At 37.4% G+C, this 23,756-nt stretch overlaps 3 protein-coding genes across 5 annotated transcripts in view; 2 read left to right on the top strand and 1 right to left on the bottom strand.

Annotated features, from left to right (window-relative positions):
- LOC137588882 (voltage-gated potassium channel KCNC1-like) overlaps window positions 1-11,611 on the top strand; it is a 48,057-nt gene extending 36,446 nt beyond the window's left edge. For all 3 annotated transcript variants that reach the window (XM_068306196.1, XM_068306195.1, XM_068306197.1), the window contains one exon: window positions 6,390-11,611. In XM_068306196.1, coding sequence (XP_068162297.1) covers window positions 6,390-6,403 — 14 coding nt within the window. In that variant the 3' untranslated portion in view covers window positions 6,404-11,611. The remainder of the gene's footprint in view (window positions 1-6,389) is intronic.
- A 2,430-nt stretch (window positions 11,612-14,041) lies between these two features.
- Window positions 14,042-17,045, top strand: LOC137588883 (potassium voltage-gated channel subfamily A member 1-like). The gene is made up of 2 exons (XM_068306199.1): window positions 14,042-14,716; window positions 15,995-17,045. Exons 1-2 carry the CDS (start codon window positions 14,042-14,044, stop codon window positions 16,898-16,900), a joined length of 1,581 nt encoding a protein of 526 aa, XP_068162300.1. The 3' UTR covers window positions 16,901-17,045.
- A 2,559-nt stretch (window positions 17,046-19,604) lies between these two features.
- fgf21 (fibroblast growth factor 21) lies at window positions 19,605-20,460 on the bottom strand. The gene is made up of 4 exons (XM_068306109.1): window positions 20,313-20,460; window positions 20,152-20,229; window positions 19,976-20,079; window positions 19,605-19,889 (listed from the first exon to the last, which is right to left on the bottom strand). The coding sequence occupies exons 1-4, from the start codon at window positions 20,458-20,460 to the stop codon at window positions 19,605-19,607; spliced, it is 615 nt and encodes a 204-aa protein (XP_068162210.1).
- Between the last annotated feature and the right edge of the window lie 3,296 nt (window positions 20,461-23,756).

Raw genomic sequence — 23,756 nt, 5'->3', positions numbered from 1 at the left:
ATGCATCAGGATAGCTGATGGGGTGAAATACAAACTTTTGCTTTAAAGTTAATTGTTCACTTAAGTTATTAATATAAATATAAAAATGTCCAAATCCAAACTTTTTTGGATTAGTTAGTAAATAAAACTGTGTCATACGTTTAAAAATGTGCACAGCTACGTTTTAAAACTTAGAATTAAGTGTATAGATGTCTGGACATTCACTTTTCAACATTCTGGACTAAATTGCAATAATGTCCAGGGAAATGACCACAAAAGAAAATATTTCAGTTAATTTAGCCAAAAAAAATAGGTTCCTACTTCCTGTCTTTTGTGAATATTGATGTATGTACAGTGTAGATGTCAATTTGCCAATTGTCTAAAAAGATAGACTTCTTGATTGATAGAAGTCTCAGTGTTAACACACAATTTTGTTGTCTTCCCATTTAGACCATCAGACATTTATTGATGATAGTTTACACAGCAAAGCTATGTGATGTCAGATATAAAAAAGAGCAACAAACAAAAACCTTGGTTTTAATTAAATAGGTACTAAACAAATGAAAATATTGTTGCGTAAGAGCCATCTCAACTATGCATCCTAACATAGTTTTTTTTTTTTAAATATTGGGTATGTTTTAGTTGTTTGATTGTTTTTGTTTTGTACATTGCTGTTAGGACCCCATATATGCAAATGTTACCTTATGGTATACAGTTAAAAATTGTGTTCAGTTATAAAAAATGTTGTTTAATATATTTATCATTATCAATTTCTCAGCAATCATAACAATCACAGTTTGAGGGATGAAGTTTGACTTTGTTGGGCAACTTGGCCAGCTACGTGCTACCTGTATTATTACAAAGGAACACAATTTAGTTTTCACAGATATTAATCATTTCTAAATAACCGGAAAGTTGCTTACATTTTATAAAGAAATAAAATCAATTTTAGTTATAAAATTAAGTATATATTTTAAATAAAATGCACTTTACTGCCAATGTAATCTCCTCAAAGCTTGTTTATTCATGCAAAACAGACATGAAAGCATCCAGTAAGGATAATCAGGTTTTTAGCTTTAGTTCTACTTCATGTGAGGGGTTAATGTTTTATCTGATTTTGTTTTTATTGTGTATTTGCCCAAGAGAGACATCTCCACACAGCTGTATGTTGTATGGGTATGGGGATTCTGTAACACACAGGGGAGAGGTCACAGGATCCTGAAAGCATCGACAGTACATTCTACATCCAAACTATAAAAAACCCTGAACAAGACCGTATTCAGAGAAATTTTGACCCTGCAACATGCAATGGCCAGGAATCATAGCAGTGAAAGGGTCACTCGAGCTAGCTGGTGTGATGCCATGCTAGTCGAAAGCCACAGGCATCGCCCACAACAGTAAGGTCTCCAGCTGTCTGGGACCATGAAGTAGAAAGCAAAAATGGAATGTGTGAAACTTCCTAACTTAATTTGCTCAAAGGTTGTGCAGAGAATTCAGGACCGAAGTCCCGAGGTGACCCAGCAAGGGCTCTAATGTGAGCCCTAACTCTCCATGTGTCTCTACAATTGTGCAATGAGGATATCAAAATCCATGGGAAGTCTCCACTGCTCCATAGAGGCTTCATTTATGAGACACTATACCTTAGAGGGCTGATGGAGCTTTCCCCATCCCACTCAGGCCCCTACTACATGTGTGTTTTTGAAAATTGAGTTTTTTCTTTGTGGTTTGGCGTAACTTTCACTCATAAATGGAATTTTTGGCCGTTGAAAAGAGATATTTTTTAAAACAGCTTCCTTGGTGGAGATTTTTAAAAACATCATTGTTACTTATGCATGTGGACAGGATAAAGTGTTTTTCGGAAGTCATGTTATGTTCTTACCAGGCGGATTGTTTGTGCTGGTAGAGTTCACCCCATTAATTGTTTCTCTTTTAAAATGATGACAGTCAGTTCACAAGATATTCTGTGTGATGACAGACATGGTCAATGTATTGTTGCTTTTAAACTCACTTACTGGACTCTTTACATGTTTACATGTTAAGTTCATGTATCAGGGGCTCGAGCCATCAGACACAGAAAGACCTCCTCTGTAAAGGGCTAATCTTTACATTCCCCATGGAATGAACACACTGGAGGCTATGCAGCTGAGGAGGAAAATATTTACTGAAACAAAAGTACCTATATTCTCTCATTTAAGCAGGTAACATGATATGGTTAGAGCCATGGTGAAACACTCTAATTAATGATGACACTCTTATTTTGGCTTGTTTGTGCAGCTCCACATGTCAGTGTTATTGGGCTGTGATTGCAGATTACATTATTAATATGATTTTCTCAGTCTTTGTCGGCATGCAATAAAGGACGACAGGTGGAATTTATGACCACTGCAGGAGGATCCCAACTATCCCCTTTATCTCGATTGATAAATGTCAAAATGACCGAAACTACTGTAATATTTTGGTCTTCTTCATTATTGGAACAACAATTGGCATTTGTTGTTAGCTGTAACAAACTGATCTTGCTTTTATGTATTAGATGCTATGTGTTTCTCAACCATGTGTTGGCACAGCATGCTGCAGGGAGGAGACACTTCCCCTTGGCTCTCCTCATGTGTTTTGCTGTGTTTGCACTGTTCTTGGTGTTACACAGAGAAGCAACCAAAATGGGGAAGCGAGCACTCCCACGTGTCACCTCAAAGTATTGTGCTGATAAATTTCACAACAAGATTATTTTGGCTGGAGTTTCCCTGCTTTTTCCTGGCATTTCATGGATTTTCCACCAAAAACTACAGTTTCCAGTTCAGACCTACACCAGTGACGCATGAACTGCAACAAAAGCACACCCCCACTGTGCTTCATACTGGGCTCAGGCACTAAGCATGTCCTGTAGCTTACAACTAGCATGCTGGTTTCTACCACTGGGCTACACAAAGAGCTGGTTAGATGTCAGAGCAGGACACCCTGAAGTGTTGAGTGGCAGCACCTTAAGAGGAGTGAGATGGCAACTCTCTCCTCCACATGGAGCAAATTAGGAGATATGAGTATCTCTTCAGAAGGTTGTTGATTCTTTGATGCTGATTTTCTTGTTGTCTATCTTTGCTTGAACATCATGCTTGACTGTTCAGTGGAGATCTGAAGATCAGATCGATGACACACTGTAACCTTAAAGAGCCTATATGTGGTTTGTCCTCCAGTTGTATCCATGTCCATGTCCATACGTCCACTGCGGACGAATCCCCATTCATGTGTTATATGCAGCTGTATGGAGAGAGTCAACAATACACAGATGTGTCCAATTCTTTAAAATGCACATTACAGGCAGTATGTTATGCGTTATTTAGTTTATGTGAAAGTATTACAATGACACAAGCCATTTGTCTTGTAATATTTGTTGTAAAATATTAATCTTTATTTTTGTCCCTTGTACCAGTGACATGTACTTTATTGTATGAAATCCCTTTTCTGTACCACTGATTGTTTAAAATAATAATTGTCAAAAAGATGCAATGTTTTATTTAAATATCTTCGAACATTAATGTGCTATGACTGAGTTCACCAGGAAGAAAAATGTTTTTGCAGATATAACAGTGTGTCCACACTCATGGTTTTACCATCAGTATCTGTGTTTCTCCTGATTGCCATCCTACCTAAAACATCAATGTGCTTCCAGAAGTTAATCTTTGAAAATTAATACATACAGTGTTATGATTTTTGATAATGTTGATATCATTTATGCAGACCTTGAACTTAGGAAAGTCACAGAAACACTGGGTTCACATGTTTTTAAATTGATTTAACTTGCAGAACAATTTACAGCAAAGTGCAAAATGACACTCATTGATTGGCTTAGTCCTCAAAGGTTAATCATTGTTTCAGCACACAAACCCCTTGTTAAAACGTATAAGGGGACACAGGCTGTATTGTCATATAATGACTCCACAATGTGGATGTTATAATTCGTATACAGTTATTGATTATGCATTTTTATTTGGAATGCACCTCTTCTATATCACTACAAAACTGTTCATCATCCTATATATCTGCATTGAAATTCTTTTCTTTACTTTTATAATTGATTATCAATAGGTGACTGAACAACATGATAATTCTAATTTTGGCATTATGATTATTGATGTATATTAGATCATATTTTAGTTCCTGTTGTAGTAAGATGAAACTCAAGATTGTCACAATATGTTGCCAACGTAAATCACCAGGACACTCTGATGTCAACATTGTTTAAGTGAACAAAACAGTCACATGTTGTGAATGCCTCTATGAGGCCCCTGCAGGCTCTAATGTCAATTTAGCGGTACATGCAAACTAGCTAGATTCAACTAGCTAAACCTTTGAAGCAATGCTTAATAGGTCAGTGGATATCATTGAATATGTACATATCTGTATCTACACATGTGAATACATTAAAGTCATATGAAATTAATATATCTATGTATGCTTTATGTGTTTGGGGATAGGGTTGAGCTTTTATGCCATCTAAAATTGCCAAACTAACCCTTTTCATACCACATGTTTATTTTTTTTAAATCATTGCCATATGGCCTAGTTATTTGTAAAGATATACATTTATTCAGTGTGATGTGATCACTCAAGAGTGCTCTTGGTTTTGCATCCTTTGCTTTGACAAGATGTGGTCCACCACTGGCTGAATGATCTTTACTGAATGTAAATGTCTTTTGAATGTAAATAGTTCAGTGGTTGTAGGTAATTTCTACCTGAAAGGCATTTCTGGGGCATGTGCAGCTGTAATATTTGGTTATACTGTACTAATAATAGGAATAAGTATTAACTGCTGCTCTGTATATTTGAACAACTGTTTCTTAGGACATTGTGACAGCTTGTCACAATGTCTAGCTTGTAATTTCTGTTAAATTAGTGCCATGATCCTTATCATGAGATGTGTCAAAGAAGCATTAGGAAGGGCACACTTAGGTAAAACATCTATCAGTCCCCTTGTTATAAAATTACATTTAATAGTTGTTGTTACCATTAGGCTTGAGCACCACAGAGTACTTTGCACAACTATTTGAAGACAGTGTTTTGTGAATCTGTAAATTTCTAGCTATATGGTATGCTTAAACTTAAAATATTAACTAAAAATTATTGTTAGTGGCATAAAAACAGAAACATCTTGTTTATAACCAAAGAAATTATTAAATTGTAAATAATGCCTTTATATTAATCATTCCATTTTTCTCTTAATTCGATCCTCTCGATGAGATGTGGTATTACATCTTCATTTAATACTTGGACTGGACTCATTTAAAACTTGGACTTTCCATCAAAATATATTATTTAATACAGCAGAGATTTTCCATAATGGATTACATAACATATTTAATAGGTGTTTACTCTCCCTCATAATGGAAGCTGTACCTCCTTATAGAATGAATGAAGGCCTTTACTGTCAGTTATTTTTTTTAAAAATAACTTGGTAAAAGCTTTTATCTCCAGCCAAAAATTGGAAATTGACATAAATGGGGTGAAAAAAGACGGACAGGAAAGAATATGACAGCAATAAATTTTAATATTTCTTTTGGGGTTAATATTTGCTGGTGAGTCCACAATAGATGTAGTAGTAGGCATGATGCTAGTGTATTTGATACAACAATTGTGTGCTATAACAGTAGTCAAGGAAATTTAAAGGTCAAGTTTACATGTGTTTGTATGATTCATTGGAGTAGGAGGTTAAGCCTTGTCAAATGATGTCATTTGATTTCAGTACTTAAAACTTCTTTTGTCAGAAACTTTCATGAACAGCGTTGAGTATGAACAAGAAGAGCTATGCACACAAAAAATACATACATACATATATATATATATATATATATATATATATATTAAAAAAAATATATATATATATATACACACACACTATATATACACACACACACATACTGTACATACATACACACTGTATATATATTTGTAATTGTGATTTAACAGAATAGAGGTTGTAGAGCTGGTTAAATTGTTTCAGTCTTTGTCAAGTGTTGTCATCCACCATTGTCATTTCTTATGAGCCAACTGTCTGTATGTTGGAGATATACTTTTTTTTTCTGTGGCACAGTTTTCATTAATGTTAAATGTTTGTACTTCATGCTGACATGCACTGTTAACCAGCAGTTTACAGGTAATGGTAATCAAGATTACTTCCATATTATGTGTAATTTTAGTTACATTATAGAACTATGGTATGCAAATCTATTTAAGTGAGAAATTTTAATTCAGATAACAAGAAACATGATATATGACCATAATTGGTTTGTACTGGTAAAGCGCTTCCTCTATAGCCCAATCTAGAGCTAAGCTGTCATGTGACATATTCAACTTTGTTATGAAATGTGTTGTTATTTTCTGAACTTAATAATGGTTTTCTGTTCTTGTCTTCACAGTGTTAAGTTTCTAGCATTCGCCTTCTCTCTAATGAGGAGTCAGTAAGCGATAAAAACAAATTTGGGAGCCGCATAAGCGACGGGATGGACAGTTTAAAGGAGATCTTTGGGGTGACAAGAGGGAGACCAGAGGTTAATCATGAATTTAAAAAGTCTTATGGTCTGCGCCTCACATTACCAAAGCAGCCTCTTGGAACTCCAACCACACTTTGACAGCTGTCTGACCTTTTTGCCCCGATTTTTTTTTTTTGGCAACTGAACAGAGCTTTGCACTGACTCACTTTGGGAGGTGAAAAGGACTCCTGATTACACATTCCAGATGACATATCTCTGATAACATTATACCTGCCATCCTGTATGATGACCAACTCAGTACCATCTCCAGTGCTGACGAACTGAGCAATTTCACATTTCCAAAAAAAACTAAAAACATTTGTCTCCACAGAGGACTGAATGAACCATGTAGCATTTCTGCTAAGATATTGTAGCATTTGGCTGGGAATAACTTGACTTAACCATCAACAGTTCAAAGACAAAGGAAGTTATGCATTCAAAGGATTTTTTAGATGTCATTTTCTCTTGGGTACCTTTCAAGTGAAGAAAAAACTACATGAGAGACAAATTATTGGTCTTACTCACTGAAACACTTAGCATTACTAAAAAAATATTAGACGGAAACCTCTTTAAAAGAACTGATCTAATCAAAAACAGCACAAACTATGAAGCACACGTAGCAACTAAAAAACAACAAAAAACAACAAACAAAGCACACGTAGCAACTAAAACTGAACATGCACGGCCGTTCTTGTTCATTTAGACTCATCTGTAAAGTTCACCATTAGAAAATGGTGAACAAAAATCTCCGCTTTATCTCTCATATACTGCCACGAGTGTGCCCGGAAATCCATGTGGGATACCAAAGGTCCTGTGGCATGCACTCACTGATTGACCGCTAATGTACAGTTGATTAGTAGAAGTATTTAATTTACAATGGGGTTTGTTCTTCCTCTAAAAGTACTCAGTCCTTTAACTGCCATTAGAATCCCATCTCAACATGCAGCATTACCCCCATGTTCGATTGATATAGTGCCGGCCATGGGAATCAAAAAGACTGATTTGGAGACAGACAAGTCCTTGAGACTGTCTTTCTGCAGTATTGAGGGATTTAAACCTGCCTATTTATTATATGTGATTACAACAAAAGACCATTCTTACAACAAGAAGACTTCTGAAGCTATCCATCAGCTGGAAATCCTGTGTTGTAATTTTGAAAAGGACCAATCAGATAAAGATAACCCCCCTCCCCCCAAACACAAAAGCAAAAGGCGACACTTCCCATTAGGCACCAGGAAACCCATATGAATACTGCCCTGTCTCTCTCTTTTGGCCCCTGACGACTGCTTCTCAAGCAAATTAAGAAAAGGAGGGCCTAAGCAAAGGGGATGGATCAAGAGTACAGGTAGTGTGGAAGTGTACAAAGGGAATAAATCTATATTTTGATAATCAACCGTCCATGGCTTTGGAGGGGGTTTTGTGCAGAAAAGGTCCTTAATGGAAGGAAAGGGTAAAACAATCTGATACAATGTTAGAAACATAAAATATGAAATTTGGCATCATGAAATGGAGTCAAATTCCTGGAAAAATATTCATGGGTGGCAGCCGAAGATGTTGTTTCCCTGCAAGGACCAGGAAAAGGATTTTTTCTGAAAGACAATGAACAATTTCAGACTCTTGCCTGTAAAGACACCGGGATGACAACGGATGGACGATGAGATGAACAAATGAAAAAAACAATGATGCATTTTTGTAACTTTGTTTACCAGCATGACTACTTTGCATGACTGTCTTTTCTGCAAACCCTTAGTTGAAGACAAGGGTGCTAGAGATACAAAAAAGTATATATAAAATTAATTAAAAAAAGTTATATGCAATTAATGTTTTAAAAAAGATTATAATGAAAGAGAAGAGCTATATTTTGTTTTGAAAAGTAAAAAAATGTGAATATTGAAATGTATGTTTGCAAAGTACACCCTGAACTCTGTTTTGTTAGATGAAATCTCTCTGCTACTACTGCCCTACATTCCTCAGTCCAGTGTTTTCAACTGCTGCCATAGTTTTATTTTGTTACCCATCCAGCAGTGTATTTTTTAACCATTCAATTGACAGTGATCATTCAAGTCTTTGCTAAACTATAGCATTTGTGCAAAGGATGTTTGTTGTTCAAAGTCTGTTTTTCTCCTTGAATCATTTGCACAACCGTAGCAGCGTCTGCATCAGCAGATCTAAAACAACAGCTCTTCATTTCACAACTCTGACTGCTTTATTAGTACTTCTTGTTTGCTTTTTTTGCAATAATACAAGAGTTGTCACATGATTGTAGCAGGGCAAATGGAGAACCTCAACCGTATCTTCAACGCTTCAGTGTAAAGGAGATTTGCGAAAGGCCTTGGATATCCGGTGGCAGAATTTTGCTGGGATAGGCAGTTCTGTGCCACTTGTCCGTAGGAAAAAAATGGGAGCACAAGTGCAGGTTATCCTATTAAGACCAATAACAGACTAAGAAATATATTACAGTGCGCCCCCCATATTCGTTCACCAATGCTCGTGACTTCACCTCATCTCGGATTTTTGTTAGGTAGTCACTTGATACCATACGCGCATTCTATTGGATGACGGCATCCGGAAGTGCGCTGTGTTCCGTCAGTCTTGGACTTACATGGGACACGAAAGTACTTAAAACAGTCGATAAGAGTGTGGGAAAAGGTAATACAGATAGAAGGTCATTTAATATCAGTATGGGAAGGGTTCATAAACGTTTAAATTTACTATAAATAATAAGATAAATAATTTGTCATTCTATCCTGGAATACGTGAATCGCGGGTGGTTCCTGGAACGCATTAACCGCGAGGAAGGGGGGCGCACTTATTGGTGAACAATCAAGAGAGATTTCAGGTTTGCATGGAACCCACTGCCATTCCGAAGTTCGTATGTGGTCTTAAAGGACTCAGGTGTGTCGATGGTGTGTGTGGATGTAAGTGTTTTGCTATTTCCTTTCTATCATAAATTCTAGTATATAGACAACAATAATGTGAACCCCTCGCAGTGATGTGTGAAAACGCATGCATTATGACTTGATAATCTCTCGAGGGGGAGCAGAGTCTTGACATATCCCCATAGCCTCCTAACATTGTTGACCATGAATCCAGTCTTGATAACTATGAACACTGTGCCGTGTTGTAGAGCAGAAACGTCTTCCTCTGAGAGGCAACTGAAAAACTACTTGCACTCACAGTGTCCGCATGAGTGTGTAGAGGTAGCTCATCTTCGTTTTTTTAAATGGTCAGGTTTTTGCGTCATTATCCATGGACTTAACCGCCATCCAGCCGGCTAGTTGGCAGCTCAGTACTGGACACAATGCAGTCATGTGAGCACCAATCAAAGAGACCCAGAGCTTCCAAAATGATGTCAGTGAAGTGTTGTGAAAAAGAGAAGATGAAAGATACCAGTGTCCACTGATGGGAAGTTGATGTTAAAAAAAAAAAGAGTCTTGCTGAAATAATAATTTTAAAAAACCATCTCATTGTTGTGTGCTCTCCAAGCGGTGCACCCTTGAGTTGCTATTTAAAGTGAGTTTCAGGCCCTGCTGGTACAGGGCTCAGCTCAGGCAGCTGAATGGTCCTTTGTCCATTCCTATCACATTGCATTTGGAGGTTCATCAGCACTTGAGACTCTGATGTGTGATGTAGACGATTCAAGCTTTTCAGGTTCTATAATGTCTATTTGTAAAACCAGTCCATGGGATTTTGTTTTGGTCTCATATCTTTTTAATACCTTTGATTACAGTTCCCGTTTTGGAAGGCATCAAGCATCTTTGACTTCAGTGGTCACAAAGATGCTTATGAATATTTCAGAGGTGAACTTCTAGCAACGGTGCTCACACTTGCAAAAACCTTGTGCATCATACAACTGCTTGTGTTTTCATGGCCAAGTAGTGTTTGTGTCCCTGTTTAGTTTTCACTATTCAGTTTTCCATGTCTTCATTCTGTGTGTTGTGACTGCTCTGCCAAATCCAGGCTGAAAAAGATGTCTTTCCTTTTCTATTGCATAATACTGCCATTTGATTTGGTCACGTTGAACAGAAGGAGTTGCAATGTTGAGAGTGCTAAGTCTGTTTTATCTCATCAGGTTTTCAGTCTGTTACAAAAGTTTTAATGTGTAATACTCATGTAACCAAAACTACAAGAATGCTTTACACAGTAAGTAGATGCCACTGTTAGCTAATGGCTAATATGTGATGTAACATGTCCTCTACAGCTGTTTGGTGTCATGTGAACCCTGAATGACATCCACCATTTTTCATTACGTGCCTGGATTTCTGTTGAACATGTTTCCTGTTTCTTTTTGTTTTGTTTTTTGTTTTTATTTTTATTTTTTTAAATTGAGGACATTGTATGCAATCTGCACCACTAATGCCACTGATTGACACTAACTGTATGCTCCCTGAGACACAGATGTTCTGTCATCAGTTCAGATGATTGCAACCACATGTATAGTGGCTTTATGGCTCTCCATACAGTGACTTAGCAATCATGGTAATCTAAAAATATTTTATTTTGCAAACTGTTAAGACCACAGTTGTTATAGAGGAAATGTTATCATAGATTTTTTTATATATTTAAATTCAAATTTTAATTAGATGCAACATTTCAAATGCCACAGAAGTAATATTGATAGACATAGACATGATGTTACTGACGACATCACACATCCACATAAACATTCCAAAGATCAGAACATGCCATCAGATTCTATAATACAGACTTAGGTACTAGTCCATTGTGCTATGGTCTTAGTATGAGAGTGAATGGGGTGAGGAGGTGGTCACTGGAGCATCTGGTTGTGACTTATGCTGGATTTTATTTTTGAAATGTTTTAACACAAAGAGCAACTCATCAAGAACTGTAAAAAATATATTTCAATGGAATGTTCATGATCTATCTTTTTATATTTTGACGAAAAAATAGAAACATATCAATAAAGTGTCATAATTGAACATATTTCTACTATTGAGACTTAAAATGTATGAATGTCAATGCGACCCAATGTGAACCAATCACCATAGCAGCTTGAATGAACAACAGTCATGAGATGCTTTTTCAGAGACATTAAAGTTGCTTAAAATCCTTGAAACGAAGATAAAATAAATGAAAAAGTGACATCACTGATGTGTTGGTTTGTTTAAGGTTTCTTATGGGATGGTGAATGATGGAATGTGTGCCTCTGTGCATAATGTCTTTGAGTATTACATTTGGTACTGACTGTTCATCAGCCTGTCAGGCACAGGATACCACAGACAGTGATATAATCTGTCTTGAAGTGAGGATGCAATGAAAATCCAAAGGCCTGCATTAAACTAAAGGATGGCACATTTAGTTTGTGACAGGAAGTTTAGAAACATGGCGTCTAATGATGCCTGCAGTTCCACAACACTGTAAAGTTTCTTAGCCTTTGACATCAAATATACAGTGGCATGATATTTGAGAATGATTAGATAATGCCTTTTTCCTTACTTGATGATATCAGGCAACGTTAACTGTTACTTGTGATATCCACAAAGCTGGATACCATCATAACATTTCTAGGTGATACCAAATGCTTCTGGTCTTGATGAATAAAATATGATTGGTAAATATGCAAAATAGGAGGTTTCAGCCAATCAAATTAAATCCCAAGTAAGTCTTTTTTTTAATGTAAATTTAAGTAATTAGATCCACACTACATAACCTGCCACATAGGTTAATTGTAAAGTTAGACTGTCCGATTGAACTGGACAACAAATGTGACATCAAATTTAAGCAGAAAATTAGCTGCACTTTTCAGAAAATGCTTATATCCATTTTTTCAGTGTGGAGTAAGAACCAGTAAGGTCACAGTTATGTGTCCAAATGAGCAGTCTGTCTTGTTCTTATGGTTCCCACCTCCTGTTTCTATGTGGTGATGATTCTGGGGTGGTGCAGGATGTGGAGCCATCTCAGATGCCATGATTGTTCTGCATAGCTGCATGAAAGTTAAAGCTGTCTTAAAGGAGTAATGCCTTTATTTTTAAAATCATCAGCTGAACCACAAACTCTAATTTATTGTCAGAACAATACATTTTTGTAAAGATTCAATCTTTATGTGATTTGAACATTCCTCACAACCCCATTCCTACCAATGTCAGAGATGTTCCACACTGTATTGTCAGTTCAACATCTGCTGGACTTTATTTTGAGTAAACTCTGAGGGACAAATGTGATGCATGGCCAAACAGCAGTGAGACATAAATTTATTGTGAAAGCGAGGAGAGCTAGAAGGAAATGTCCTTTTCAGTTTTGCCTCCTTTGTGCCAAAACATTATCACCCTCTGGTGGTCACACATAGAAAAGACCTCAAACCCAACAACCACTGATAATAAATCTGACTGGTTTAGTCCTTGTTCAATTTCCTTTATTATATTAATTTTCATCTTTTAACTACAAACTCAAATTACAATACTAGAATTTGATGATAAAATTAGATTTTTCTTATTGTTTTTTCTATTCTCATTATTCATTTTCATGTTTCAATTGCTTTGATCAAAAGGATAGACTTTTCTGTGATTGTTATCTATTTTTATTGAAATTGCAGAAGAAAATTGGGAAACTGTATAAACCAGCCTTAATAGTATTGTTTTTCATGGTATTTTACATATTTCACATGGATACCCTTTTCAACACAGAAAATGTAGCGCATTCATTTTATAACGCTACATGTAGAGGATATGTAACACGTAAGTTTGTCGTGATACATCATAACACAGCTTAACTGACATGGAAGCTGCTGTGCAGCTATGAGTTTGGACCACGCCTGTCCTGTAGAGGAAGGATATTTATTCTGTATAGATCTTGAATTCAGAATTTTCATCATGGGAGGATGTGAAAGAAGAAATTAAGGAAGGTGAAGGACACAAATGACAAATACATGAACTGACACTCCTGTCTAAACCAAGGGTGTCAAACTCATTTTCACCGAGGGCCACATCAGCATAATGTCCTCAAAGCACCAAACGTAACTTAAAAATATAACTAATTGTAACTCAATGTAATGTTTAACATAAAATAAATATAAATCAAAACCGGGAACCGTCATTGCTTTCATGTTTTTAACATTAAAGCAAATGGCTTTGATGTTTACACATATATGTGTTTAGAGAGAGAAAGAGAGGTTTTCATGCAGTATCCAGATGCTGTAAGTCAGTTCCTTATCTAAAGTTTGTGTAAAGTTTAGTTTCACACTTCAACTTAATCAGAAGTGACAAAATTAGTCATGGCTGGACGGATGTTTTGTTCTGTTCTAATGCGACTGAAGGTAAGTGCCTGTTTTGTGATGTTCATCTTGCTAACTGGTTAGTCATGTTTCTTGTTCGTGCTTTTAAATTGATATTTTACCTTTACAATAAAAATAACTGTCATCTCAACTAGACCTTTAACCGAGCTGAATCTCCCCTTCAGCCTTTTGTTGTTAATCACACACAGACTCATGAAACTATCATTCTGCTTTCAGACACAGTTTTCTTTTTAGTCCAGCTCTACAAATTGTCAGAAGAGTGGCTTGTTACCTTCCCTTGACTGGTATGAGCAGCAGTGACCCACATGAAAACGATAGAAGATGCAGGAGATCGAGGGATGGAGAGAAAGATAAGTGGCTGAAAGACCAGCTCAATAGTGAGGAGAAGGGAGAGATGGAGATAAAAGGGAACCAGACTACAAAGAGCCGGCGTTCTGGGTCTCCATGCAGACATGGATGGGCGTTTGGTAAAAGACTGGTCATCAACGTCTCAGGGATGTGCTATGAAACTCAGCTTTGCACCTTAGCACGGTTCCCTGACTCCTTACTTGGGGACCCCAAACGGAGGTCACGCTACTTTGACCCTCTTCGAAATGAAGTGTTTCTCGACCGCAATCGGGCCTGCTTTGACGCAGTTCTATATTTTTACCAGTCAGGTGGGAGACTTCGGAGGCCTTCCAACATACCCCTAGACATCTTCATGGATGAACTGAAATTCTATGATTTAGGCGATGATGTTATGGACCGTTTCAAAGAGGGTGAAGGCTTTCCAAGAGAGGAGGTGAGCCTGATGCCGACCAACAAAATCCAGAAAAAACTGTGGATGCTGTTAGAAGATCCTGAGTCCTCATCAGGTGCACGTATTATAGCCATCATCAGTATTATGGTGATTGTTCTGTCCATTATCATCTTCTGCCTGGAGACCCTGCCCGAATTCAGGAGTGAAAAGCAAACACCAGAGGTAGGAAATGTGTTGTGTTGTGCAGTGTGTTGGGAGGTGGCATTACAGTTCTTTTAAAAAATAAAATCAGCAGCTCAGGACCTGCAAAACAAATTAAATAAAACAAAATGTAATTTGAATTAATCTTAGGTAGAGTAGGTCAAAGGTTATGACAGTAGAGAATGAACCACCCAACCATTTTTAGATTCTTACACCATGGTTTTGTGTACGCTATCATCCCATCTGGCTTTCATGTCTTGAATGAAGTGTGTGGCTGCCTGTGTGGAACGGAATACAATGTCAAGGGTAGCAGATAAACACACTTGTAGTAGTCACAGTGTGTCCAGAGGAAAAGTACAGTCATATGGAAAACTATCTGTCAAACATGACATTTTTTGAGAGAGCGTGAATGAGAGATTCTTAGAGCTCGTGAATTGATTATTTTGGTTTGAAGTTTGAATTCAGTAAAGTGTAAAAGAGTACAGGGAGTAATGGACAGGGCGTGGAATAGGAAAACAAGGTGAAAAAGGAAAGAGGGTGAGGTGACAGTTAGGTATGTTAGAAAAGGGGCAGACAAATCACCAAACACACAGGCAGTCTTAGAACAGGAAGTTAAAAGGTCTCTCTGGATGACAGGCGTACGTTGGGTCATGTTAACACATTCCTCCAGGACTGGCTGTGCTAGGCCGAGCTGCCTCTGCATGTGGGTGCTGCCAGGAAACTGTTGAAACTCCAGGTCAATAGCACTGAACCATGCTGGCTGGGAAGGTGACCAAGGTGGAAATGGATGAGGAGCAATGCAATGCGATGCTCTGGTGTTTCTTTTTGGAGATCTCACAAGGTTATATTTAGTTTTAGGAGAACCCTTGGAACAGACCAACACAGACACCCGGCTTTAATAATGAACACTGACCTGCTACTGAAAGTCACAAGAAATACTTTAGCTTCCATTAAACTTAATATGACACACACAGCCCATTAAACTGATCCATTTATATTCATATGATCCATTTTCATGCTCATTAACTCAATGGCACTTTAAACAGCCACTATCTGTTTAAAGCGCCATTGTAAAGTGACACAAGATGGAAAGACATGTGGAATGAAAATAAGATAGGGTCAACCATGATTGAAATGCAATGCTGAAGATGCCAAATGATTCTACGATGTTGTCAAAAAGAGATTGGAGACTTAAACAGAAAGAACAACAAAGTTACAGTAAAACTGTGTTGGCTCTCATGTTGTAATAATTCAGATTCACTAATGTCATGTCTTCCTGTCTGTCTTGTTATCCATCAGGACCCTGTCTCTAGGCACCCCTCCCAACCAATGAACACATCTAACAGCCTGACCCCTCTTCCCATTGTTTTCCATCACCCCTTATTCTGGTTGGAGACCCTTTGTATCGGCTGGTTCTCCTTCGAGCTCCTCGTTCGCTTTGCCTGCTCACCAAGCAAGACAAGCTTTTTCAAGGATATCATGAACGTTATTGATTTCATTGCCATCTTGCCATATTTTGTCACGCTGGGAACAGAGCTGGCTCAGGGCAATGACGCTGCTCCAGCAGCATACTTGGCCATAATTAGGGTCATTCGATTGGTGAAGGTGTTTAGGATCTTCAAGTTGTCTCGACACTCAAAGGGCCTCCAGATTCTTGGTCAAACAGTCAGGGCCAGCATGCGTGAGCTTGGCCTGCTAATCTTCTTCCTTTTAATTGGCGTCATCCTCTTCTCCAGTGGAATCTACTTTGCTGAGGTCGACCATGAGGGAACTCCTTTTATAAGTATACCACATGCCTTCTGGTGGTCAGTTATCACCATGACCACTGTTGGCTATGGTGACATGTTCCCAGTGACATTTTTAGGTAAGCTGGTGGGCTCAATGTGCGCCATTGCTGGTGTACTAACCATCTCTCTGTCAGTACCCATCATTGTGTCTAATTTTAGCTACTTTTACCTCCGCAACACTGAATATGGGGGTCGAACCGAGTACACCCATGTCATGACGAGTCTGTGGGATGATGAGGAGCTGGAAAGGGAGGAAATAGAGGAATCAGATAGGAGTCCAGAGGGACGTTATTATGATACTGAAGACAGTTGCAACCCTTCGAATGGTACTCTTCTTGGGGTCCTGTGCAAAGGACAGAGCAATGAATTCAGAGAAGGTAATATGTATCACAGGGAACTGCTCATTACTCAGGGGTAGGGGGGAGTGGAATGTTTCTTTGTATCACGGACAAAGAAAAACAGTGAGAAATGAAATTAGAAGTAGAAATTAATGAAGTGAAAATGAGTTCAGAGGTTTACATGTCATGTAAAAAGAAACTGACATGCAAAAAGACATGCATTCCGTAACAACATTTAATAAAAAATGATATTCATTTGTGTTAAAGAAGGAAAATTTGATTACTGTAACACTCTGTACTTAACTGCTTAATTGTTTAGATAGTGTTTTTTAATAAAGTTTAGATTTTATTAAAAGAAACTGGGTTATTTGGTTGCATGTAAAATTTAATGATAATTTAGAAAAGAAATTTAAACGCACTGGCATCTTTGAAAAGATGTTTGCCTTTTAAGATAAAGCAGTGTTATTACATCTATCCACTGGCATAGCAGCCGGAGTGTACCCTGCCTCACGCCCAAAATCTGCTAGGATAGGGTCCAGCAACCCTGCGATCCATGACAGCGGAAGAAGCGGGCACTTTAAATTAATGAATGAATGAATCTCTATCTGCTTTGGCTACTTCATACCTATCAGCAAAACATCCCATAATGGAAATTTGTTGAAGTGAATCTGTGTTTCACGTCCATGACCGACCTTTTTAGCAGCTAATAAAGTTAAAAGCAGTAGCCTCCAAAAACATTTTCAATCACATAGGAACAACTCAGACTTTACACCATCACAGTTATGAACTGTGGGGGCTATGTGTACTCATGTAACACTGCAAGTGTATTTTGCTTGGTTTTGTTAGTTTAATAGTTTCTAAAAGCCAAAAAAATTAATCTAAACCTTTTTTTTTGCCAAAATAGTAATGATCCTGAAACTCTTGAACACACAGTTGTTTATTGAAGCACAGTTAACACAAAACACAACAACCTTCAATATATTCATTCATTCATTCATTCTTTCATCTTCTCACCACTTCATCAGCTGTAGCAGGTTGCGGGTAGCTGGAACCTATTCCAGCTGACTAAGGGTGTGAGGCGGGGGATACTCCAGGAACGACGCCAGTGCACCGCGGAGCCACACAGAGAACCAAACAACCATGCACACACACACTCATACCTACGGTCAATTTCAGACTGGCCAATTAACCTGAAGCGCATATTTTTGGAGGTGGGAGGAAGCCAGAGAACCCAGAGAGAACCCACACAGACATGGGGAGAACACGCAAACTTGAACGGGACTTGAACCTGGAACCGCCTTGCTGTGCTGGGACAGCGCTACCCACTGCGCCACCGTGCAGGTGGCGCATCAATATATCACTTTCACAAATTGATGGTGTTTTTTGCATAAAGAATATCTGAGATTATACAAATTACATCCTGCTACGCTAAACCTTTTAGAAATTGGTCATAATAAAGGGAATTCGTTAAAAACTAAAATGCAGTATACAGATTGGCAACATAGCTAATATCCAGAGGTTACGAAAAAAATATTTTTCATGCTAATTCAAAAACTACCAGAATTTTTTTTTTCAAAATGTCTTAGAGTAAAAATGCAACTTTTTTATAAGACGAGCTGCATTCCTACATCTCTAGCAATGTTCAAAGGGAATGTGCATATTCAAATAAAAGAAATAAACATTCATAGAATGTGCTATAATTTGAAGAAAAAAAACTTCTGGTTAAATTATATATATATATATATATATATATATATATATTTTTTTTTTTTTTTTTTTTTTAAACTATATTCTATATGATAATTAGTAATTGTTTTAGGTTTGCATGAACCAAAGAAACAAAGGTAAAACCAGAACCAAGGCAGTCAGAGACTGCAACATCCCGTAACTTACCCTGACCTACGTTCAGGATAGGTCAGGGTACCCTGAAAGTAGCACCTGACTAGTGCATAGCTTTTACCTTTCAGGGTAGGTCAAAGCTATGCACTAGGTTTGACCATAGATCAAAGCTAGTGCAAAGGTAGATCAAAGCACTAGCTTTGAGCTATTTTCTTACATTGGCCTTCTCTCTCGTTTTTCTATCTTATCCGGTTCCTGAGGGTACAAAAATTGAAATTTGACCTTGACCTAGTAATGTGCTTTGTGTTTCATCTTTCTATCTGCAACGGTTGTGGAGATATTTGGTGGACTAACAGACGGACGAATGAACGGATGAACGGACGACCACACGAACACTGACAATTACATCACCGCTTTGAAGCGGGATGTAATTATTTCCTGGACCTGTTTGGCGTCCAGTGAACCATTCATCATTGTTTAGCCACTAGAGGGCGCTACTGCCATCACAACGAACAACTCCTTTCAACCGCCTAAAGAAAAACCATCAATAAATCATATATTCTACACATATTGCAACTTGAACACAAATTGCTTTATTACTTTACGTATTAAAAGCTGAAGTAATGCAGACTCAATTAAAAGATGAATATCAAGTTTATTTCCACTTCCTCCATCTGACAAACACATTTGAAGACACACAAACAACCCATAAATTTTCTTTTCACATCTAACTTAGAAAAATTGAAAGATGCTGGAACATTTGCCAGTTCTTTCCAAAACTAATATCTATAAAGAATCAAAATAATAAATAAATAAATAATTTTCATTAATATAGGCCCCATAGAAGCGTTGAGGGACTCAAAAATAGGGTTTTTACCCCCCAATAAAATAAGCAAATCATACAGAAGATATATAGTTATATACCTGTCCAATAAAAATTATTTATTATTCCACTGAGAACTGAGGACTAACCATTGTATTTAGACCCATTCCAAGAGGATCATCAGAGTCCATGTTGAAATGTCTTTGATTGGTTGGTGGTTCAGACACACTCGCCCTTTCAAAAGTGTTCCTAATTGGTAGGAATCGAGTGAAGGGGACTGTCTGTCGATCTGGGGAATGTTTTGAAGCCAGGGACACAGGAGATCGGTGGTGTGAGGAGAGGAAGCGGGTGTATCCATCTGCCAGAAGGAGTTCTCTGAAGGTGCAGTCAGCTTCTTCATAATGCCTCTGGAAAGGACAAATGTAAAGTTCCAGTGAAGGACAGGAAAGACATTACAAAGAGATTACATCATAATTTACGTAGCTCGTAATACCTGCCCCATCAAATGGCCTCCTCTGTCCATACAGAGAAACAGAGATGAATACAGTCCTCTGATGACAATGTGACCCTGTTGTACTGACTTCAGCTCAAGCACACCTGGAAACAGAAAAACAATCTAAACTGGGCCAACAAATACTGTTTTTTTTTAATTTACTACCAAATACTCACTGTAAGGGGTCTGAATGTCACTTCCTGACACTCTCCCATCCAGACTCATCTGCAGATACATCCCTCTTCTGTGATTATCTATATGAGAAAGGCTGTTTAATTGAAACATCATCACTTGAAATCCATTATTAGATTGTTAGAATGAAAAGTATTATAAATACCTGTGTACAGGTGTACTTCTCTGACTTGACTATCAAAGCTTAAAAGCGGGTTGGAGTCAGGAAGATAAAATGATTGAGCAAAGGGAAGCACGATGATCAACAGAAAAGAAGACAAATAAAAGAAAAAGGTGTGTGGAAAGAAAAACATTTAGAAAAAATATAAAGAATAAATAAATAAAATAAAATAAATAAATAAATAAAATAGTTTACTAATATAACAAAATGCAAGAACAATGTGGCTGTGTGCAAGTTCTTCACAAATTCTTGACAGAAGTTGGTTTTGTGTCCTTTTAAAGGAGTTTGGAGAAGGAGGTCCTTCTTTTTGAGAGTTTGTATGAGTCAGACCCTTCTACATAAATAAACTGTGACGGGAAGACTAGTCTATGTTTGGGCCTCTTCCGTCTCGTTTACTGTAAGAATATTTGCTTACTATTACTTTCATGTTTAACCTCTTTCAGAAATTTATACAGCATAATCTCTGTTGATATTGCACTATACTTTTGACATGCTTCCATCATATAACAACAGTTTGTAAATTAACTATCCCACACTGCTGTTGCTGTTTTTGTTGCATTTTGCCAACATTATCTGTTCAATACCTGAAAACAACATTGGGCCTTTTTATTTTTTTCATTTGATATACTCTTGTGATCCCCGAAATATTCTTTACACTCCACTTATGTACATGCATGTATATATTTGTGTTAGTCAGAGCACACAAACGTTGTGTACAGGCCCCTGAAACAAACACAACACACTAGAGGCCTGTAGGCATGCAATTAATAACAACAATCAGTACAGGGGGAGGCAGGCTGACGGGTCGCGATTTCGGGGTGTGCCTAAAATGAGCAGCTTGTAAGGGGGACGCCGCCTTGCTCAAGGGTGCCTAGCTCAAGGGCGCCTCGGCAGCAGCTGGGAGGTGAACTGACACTGAGTCAAAATGCATTATTGTTTGTTTTGTTGTATGTTGTATTTATTTGTCATGTAAATATTGTCAGAAAGGTATTCAGTATTACACAATAACACCTGAATTACAGAGTTTACGCTGTTTAGTCTGTGCAATTTCTGAAAATTAGTTTTCTTAATTACCTACAAACAGCGGGGTGGATTATTGCTCACAAAACCCGTGTTTTTCCGTTCAGGCTTTTTTACTTCAAAAAAACACACATTTCACAACTGCAAGAAGATGTCATGCAAACATTTCTCTCTGCATCATCCTCTAATTGAACAAATACAAACAATTATGACGGAAACAGTGGGTTAGACTGATTTACAAGCTGGAGACAAGTGTTTATATGACCGCAGCTGTGGATCATGAGAAAGGTGGCGTGTCATGCAGGGTGGTCATGACCTAAAAAAACAAAATCCAAAATCACAACAACTGCAAAAAAATTGCTTTAACTGCTCTGAGCTTGTTTCATTTCACTGTGATGCTACCTCAGCGGTCAGGTAATTCTTATATGTACAGTTATGTCTCCATCAGAGCTAAAAGTCAGCTATTCTCAAACTCTAAGGAATTTATCAAGACATTGATTTGGAGAAAGATACTCCTGAGTCTTCAAACTGTCATTCTTGCTAATTTAATAAAAAAATATTAATAATGGAACTTCTTCTGACATGTTTGATGAACTTGAAAGTGACAAATTAAAATGTGAACACGATATATTTGCTTGTACTACAAATAAATATTACTTCAAATGTAAAAGTGGTCGAGAGATCGAACGAAAGGCTTTCACTTAGTGGTACTGATTGACAATTTTAAGTGTCAGGGCTATGATATTTAAATAATGGTTAACAGTCTATGTTTTGAACAAGTTATCATATTTCTCATTTTCATATATTGATGTTTAACTCAACATCAATATATTATCGATTTATTGTTTGTCCTGTCCAATACCTTAACATTGTGGTGTGTCGTGAACTCTGCATGTTCTCGGAGCTCTTAGTAGAAAGCTACAGGTACAATAATTTTTCGATGAGCTAATCTCTGAGCTGCCGTCACTACTACGACAACCCTCTGCACCTGCACAACCATTTAAAGTAGCTTCTTCCTCACATACTTTAGATAAACGTCATTGTTTACAGATTACTGTGGCCTGTTGGATTGTCATTTCCTGTAAAAGGTTTCTGATGCATGCATGAGCTTGAGAGTTAAACCATGCATCTATGAATCCCATTTACATTTAATGCAGTACTATCAACGAGATGATTGCTTCAGGAGAGATTAGTCATAATGACATTTTACAATTTCCTTTAAATCATGGCATGTAGTCAAATACTAGAAATGCTGCTAAATAATAGTTAAGGGTATGATTAATGAGTGAGCACGCTATGAGAACTATAATTAGCTCCAGATTTTTCTAGGCTGGATGTGGAAGAAGAAGCACAATGCTTTGACATGTTATATTTGAGTTTATGTTTAAGATTGATTAAGTTTAAGATAAAAATGGCTACAATTCCACCATAATGTGTATATTGATAAAACTCAGAAACAATTAGTTTAACATATTTTTCAGGTTCCAGGAAAACAAAATAAATCTGGACATTTTCAAGAGTCCAGATTTAATTCTCCTGTTTTTTAAACTATGTGGTGATGTTCATTCATTCATTCATCTTCCTACCCGCTTAATCCGCTAACGCAGGTCGCGGGGTAGCCAGTGCCTATCCTGGCAGTCTCAGGGCGTGAGGCGGGGGACACTCCGGGCACGACGCCAGTGTACCGCGGAGCCACATAGAAACAAACTACCACTCACACACACACTCACTCCTATGGTCAATTTGGGACCGGCCAATCAACCTGAAGCGCATGCTTTTGGAGGTGGGAGGAAGCCGGAGAACCCGGAGAGAACCCTAAATATGTTAAATAAATTGCCTTTGTGTTAATCACTTCTACTTAATTTAAGTCTTTTAAGTAGTTTTGGAGTGGGGACGAACTCTGCTGGAATCACTCAACTCAGTTGGAAGTGTCATTCATGCCTCCAGCAACTGACTCAAAATATGATGGTTGCATTTCATTGGTTCGACAGCTTATTGCTGCCTTACAGCCACTTACCTGTGGTCTTCTGTGATTGGCCAGTCACAGGCGGAAACTGTAAATAAGTCCTTCAAAAGCAGTTTACAGGTATGATTTTTTTAATTACAGCCTTTACAGTCATTATCATTATTATTATATTATGTTCAATTATCATCACTACTCTCCAATAGTATTGATTTAATTCATAACACAATTAGTTGTTTTTTTTTGAAAATGTACACATACAAGTAGCATATCTTAATTTTCCATAAATTAAAACATATTTACTTTTTAAACCTTTAATTCAATTACAGCCAGTCTTAAAACTAAGTATGAAATGAACATACAGTTTGACACACACATACATACTGTACATACATACATATCATATCATTAAAAAATTATAGAAATAAAATACACACATTTTACAA

The sequence above is a fragment of the Antennarius striatus genome, chromosome 21 (assembly GCF_040054535.1).
Source record: "Antennarius striatus isolate MH-2024 chromosome 21, ASM4005453v1, whole genome shotgun sequence".
In the NCBI taxonomy this organism is placed as follows: Eukaryota; Metazoa; Chordata; class Actinopteri; order Lophiiformes; family Antennariidae; genus Antennarius; species Antennarius striatus.
The sequence above is the reverse complement of the archived record's forward strand: the minus strand, read 5'-3'. Positions and strand labels throughout refer to the sequence as shown.

Coding starts and splice junctions, on each gene's coding strand:
- fgf21 (XM_068306109.1), bottom strand. CDS start 20,460: ATGTTTTTCTTTCCACACACCTTTTTCTTTTATTTGTCTTCTTTTCTG. Junction 20,230..20,312: donor AGAAGTACACCTGTACACAG/GTATTTATAATA, acceptor TTTCTCATATAG/ATAATCACAGAAGAGGGATG. Junction 20,080..20,151: donor TGACATTCAGACCCCTTACA/GTGAGTATTTGG, acceptor TTCTGTTTCCAG/GTGTGCTTGAGCTGAAGTCA.
- LOC137588883 (XM_068306199.1), top strand. CDS start 14,042: ATGAGCAGCAGTGACCCACATGAAAACGATAGAAGATGCAGGAGATCG. Junction 14,717..15,994: donor GTGAAAAGCAAACACCAGAG/GTAGGAAATGTG, acceptor GTTATCCATCAG/GACCCTGTCTCTAGGCACCC.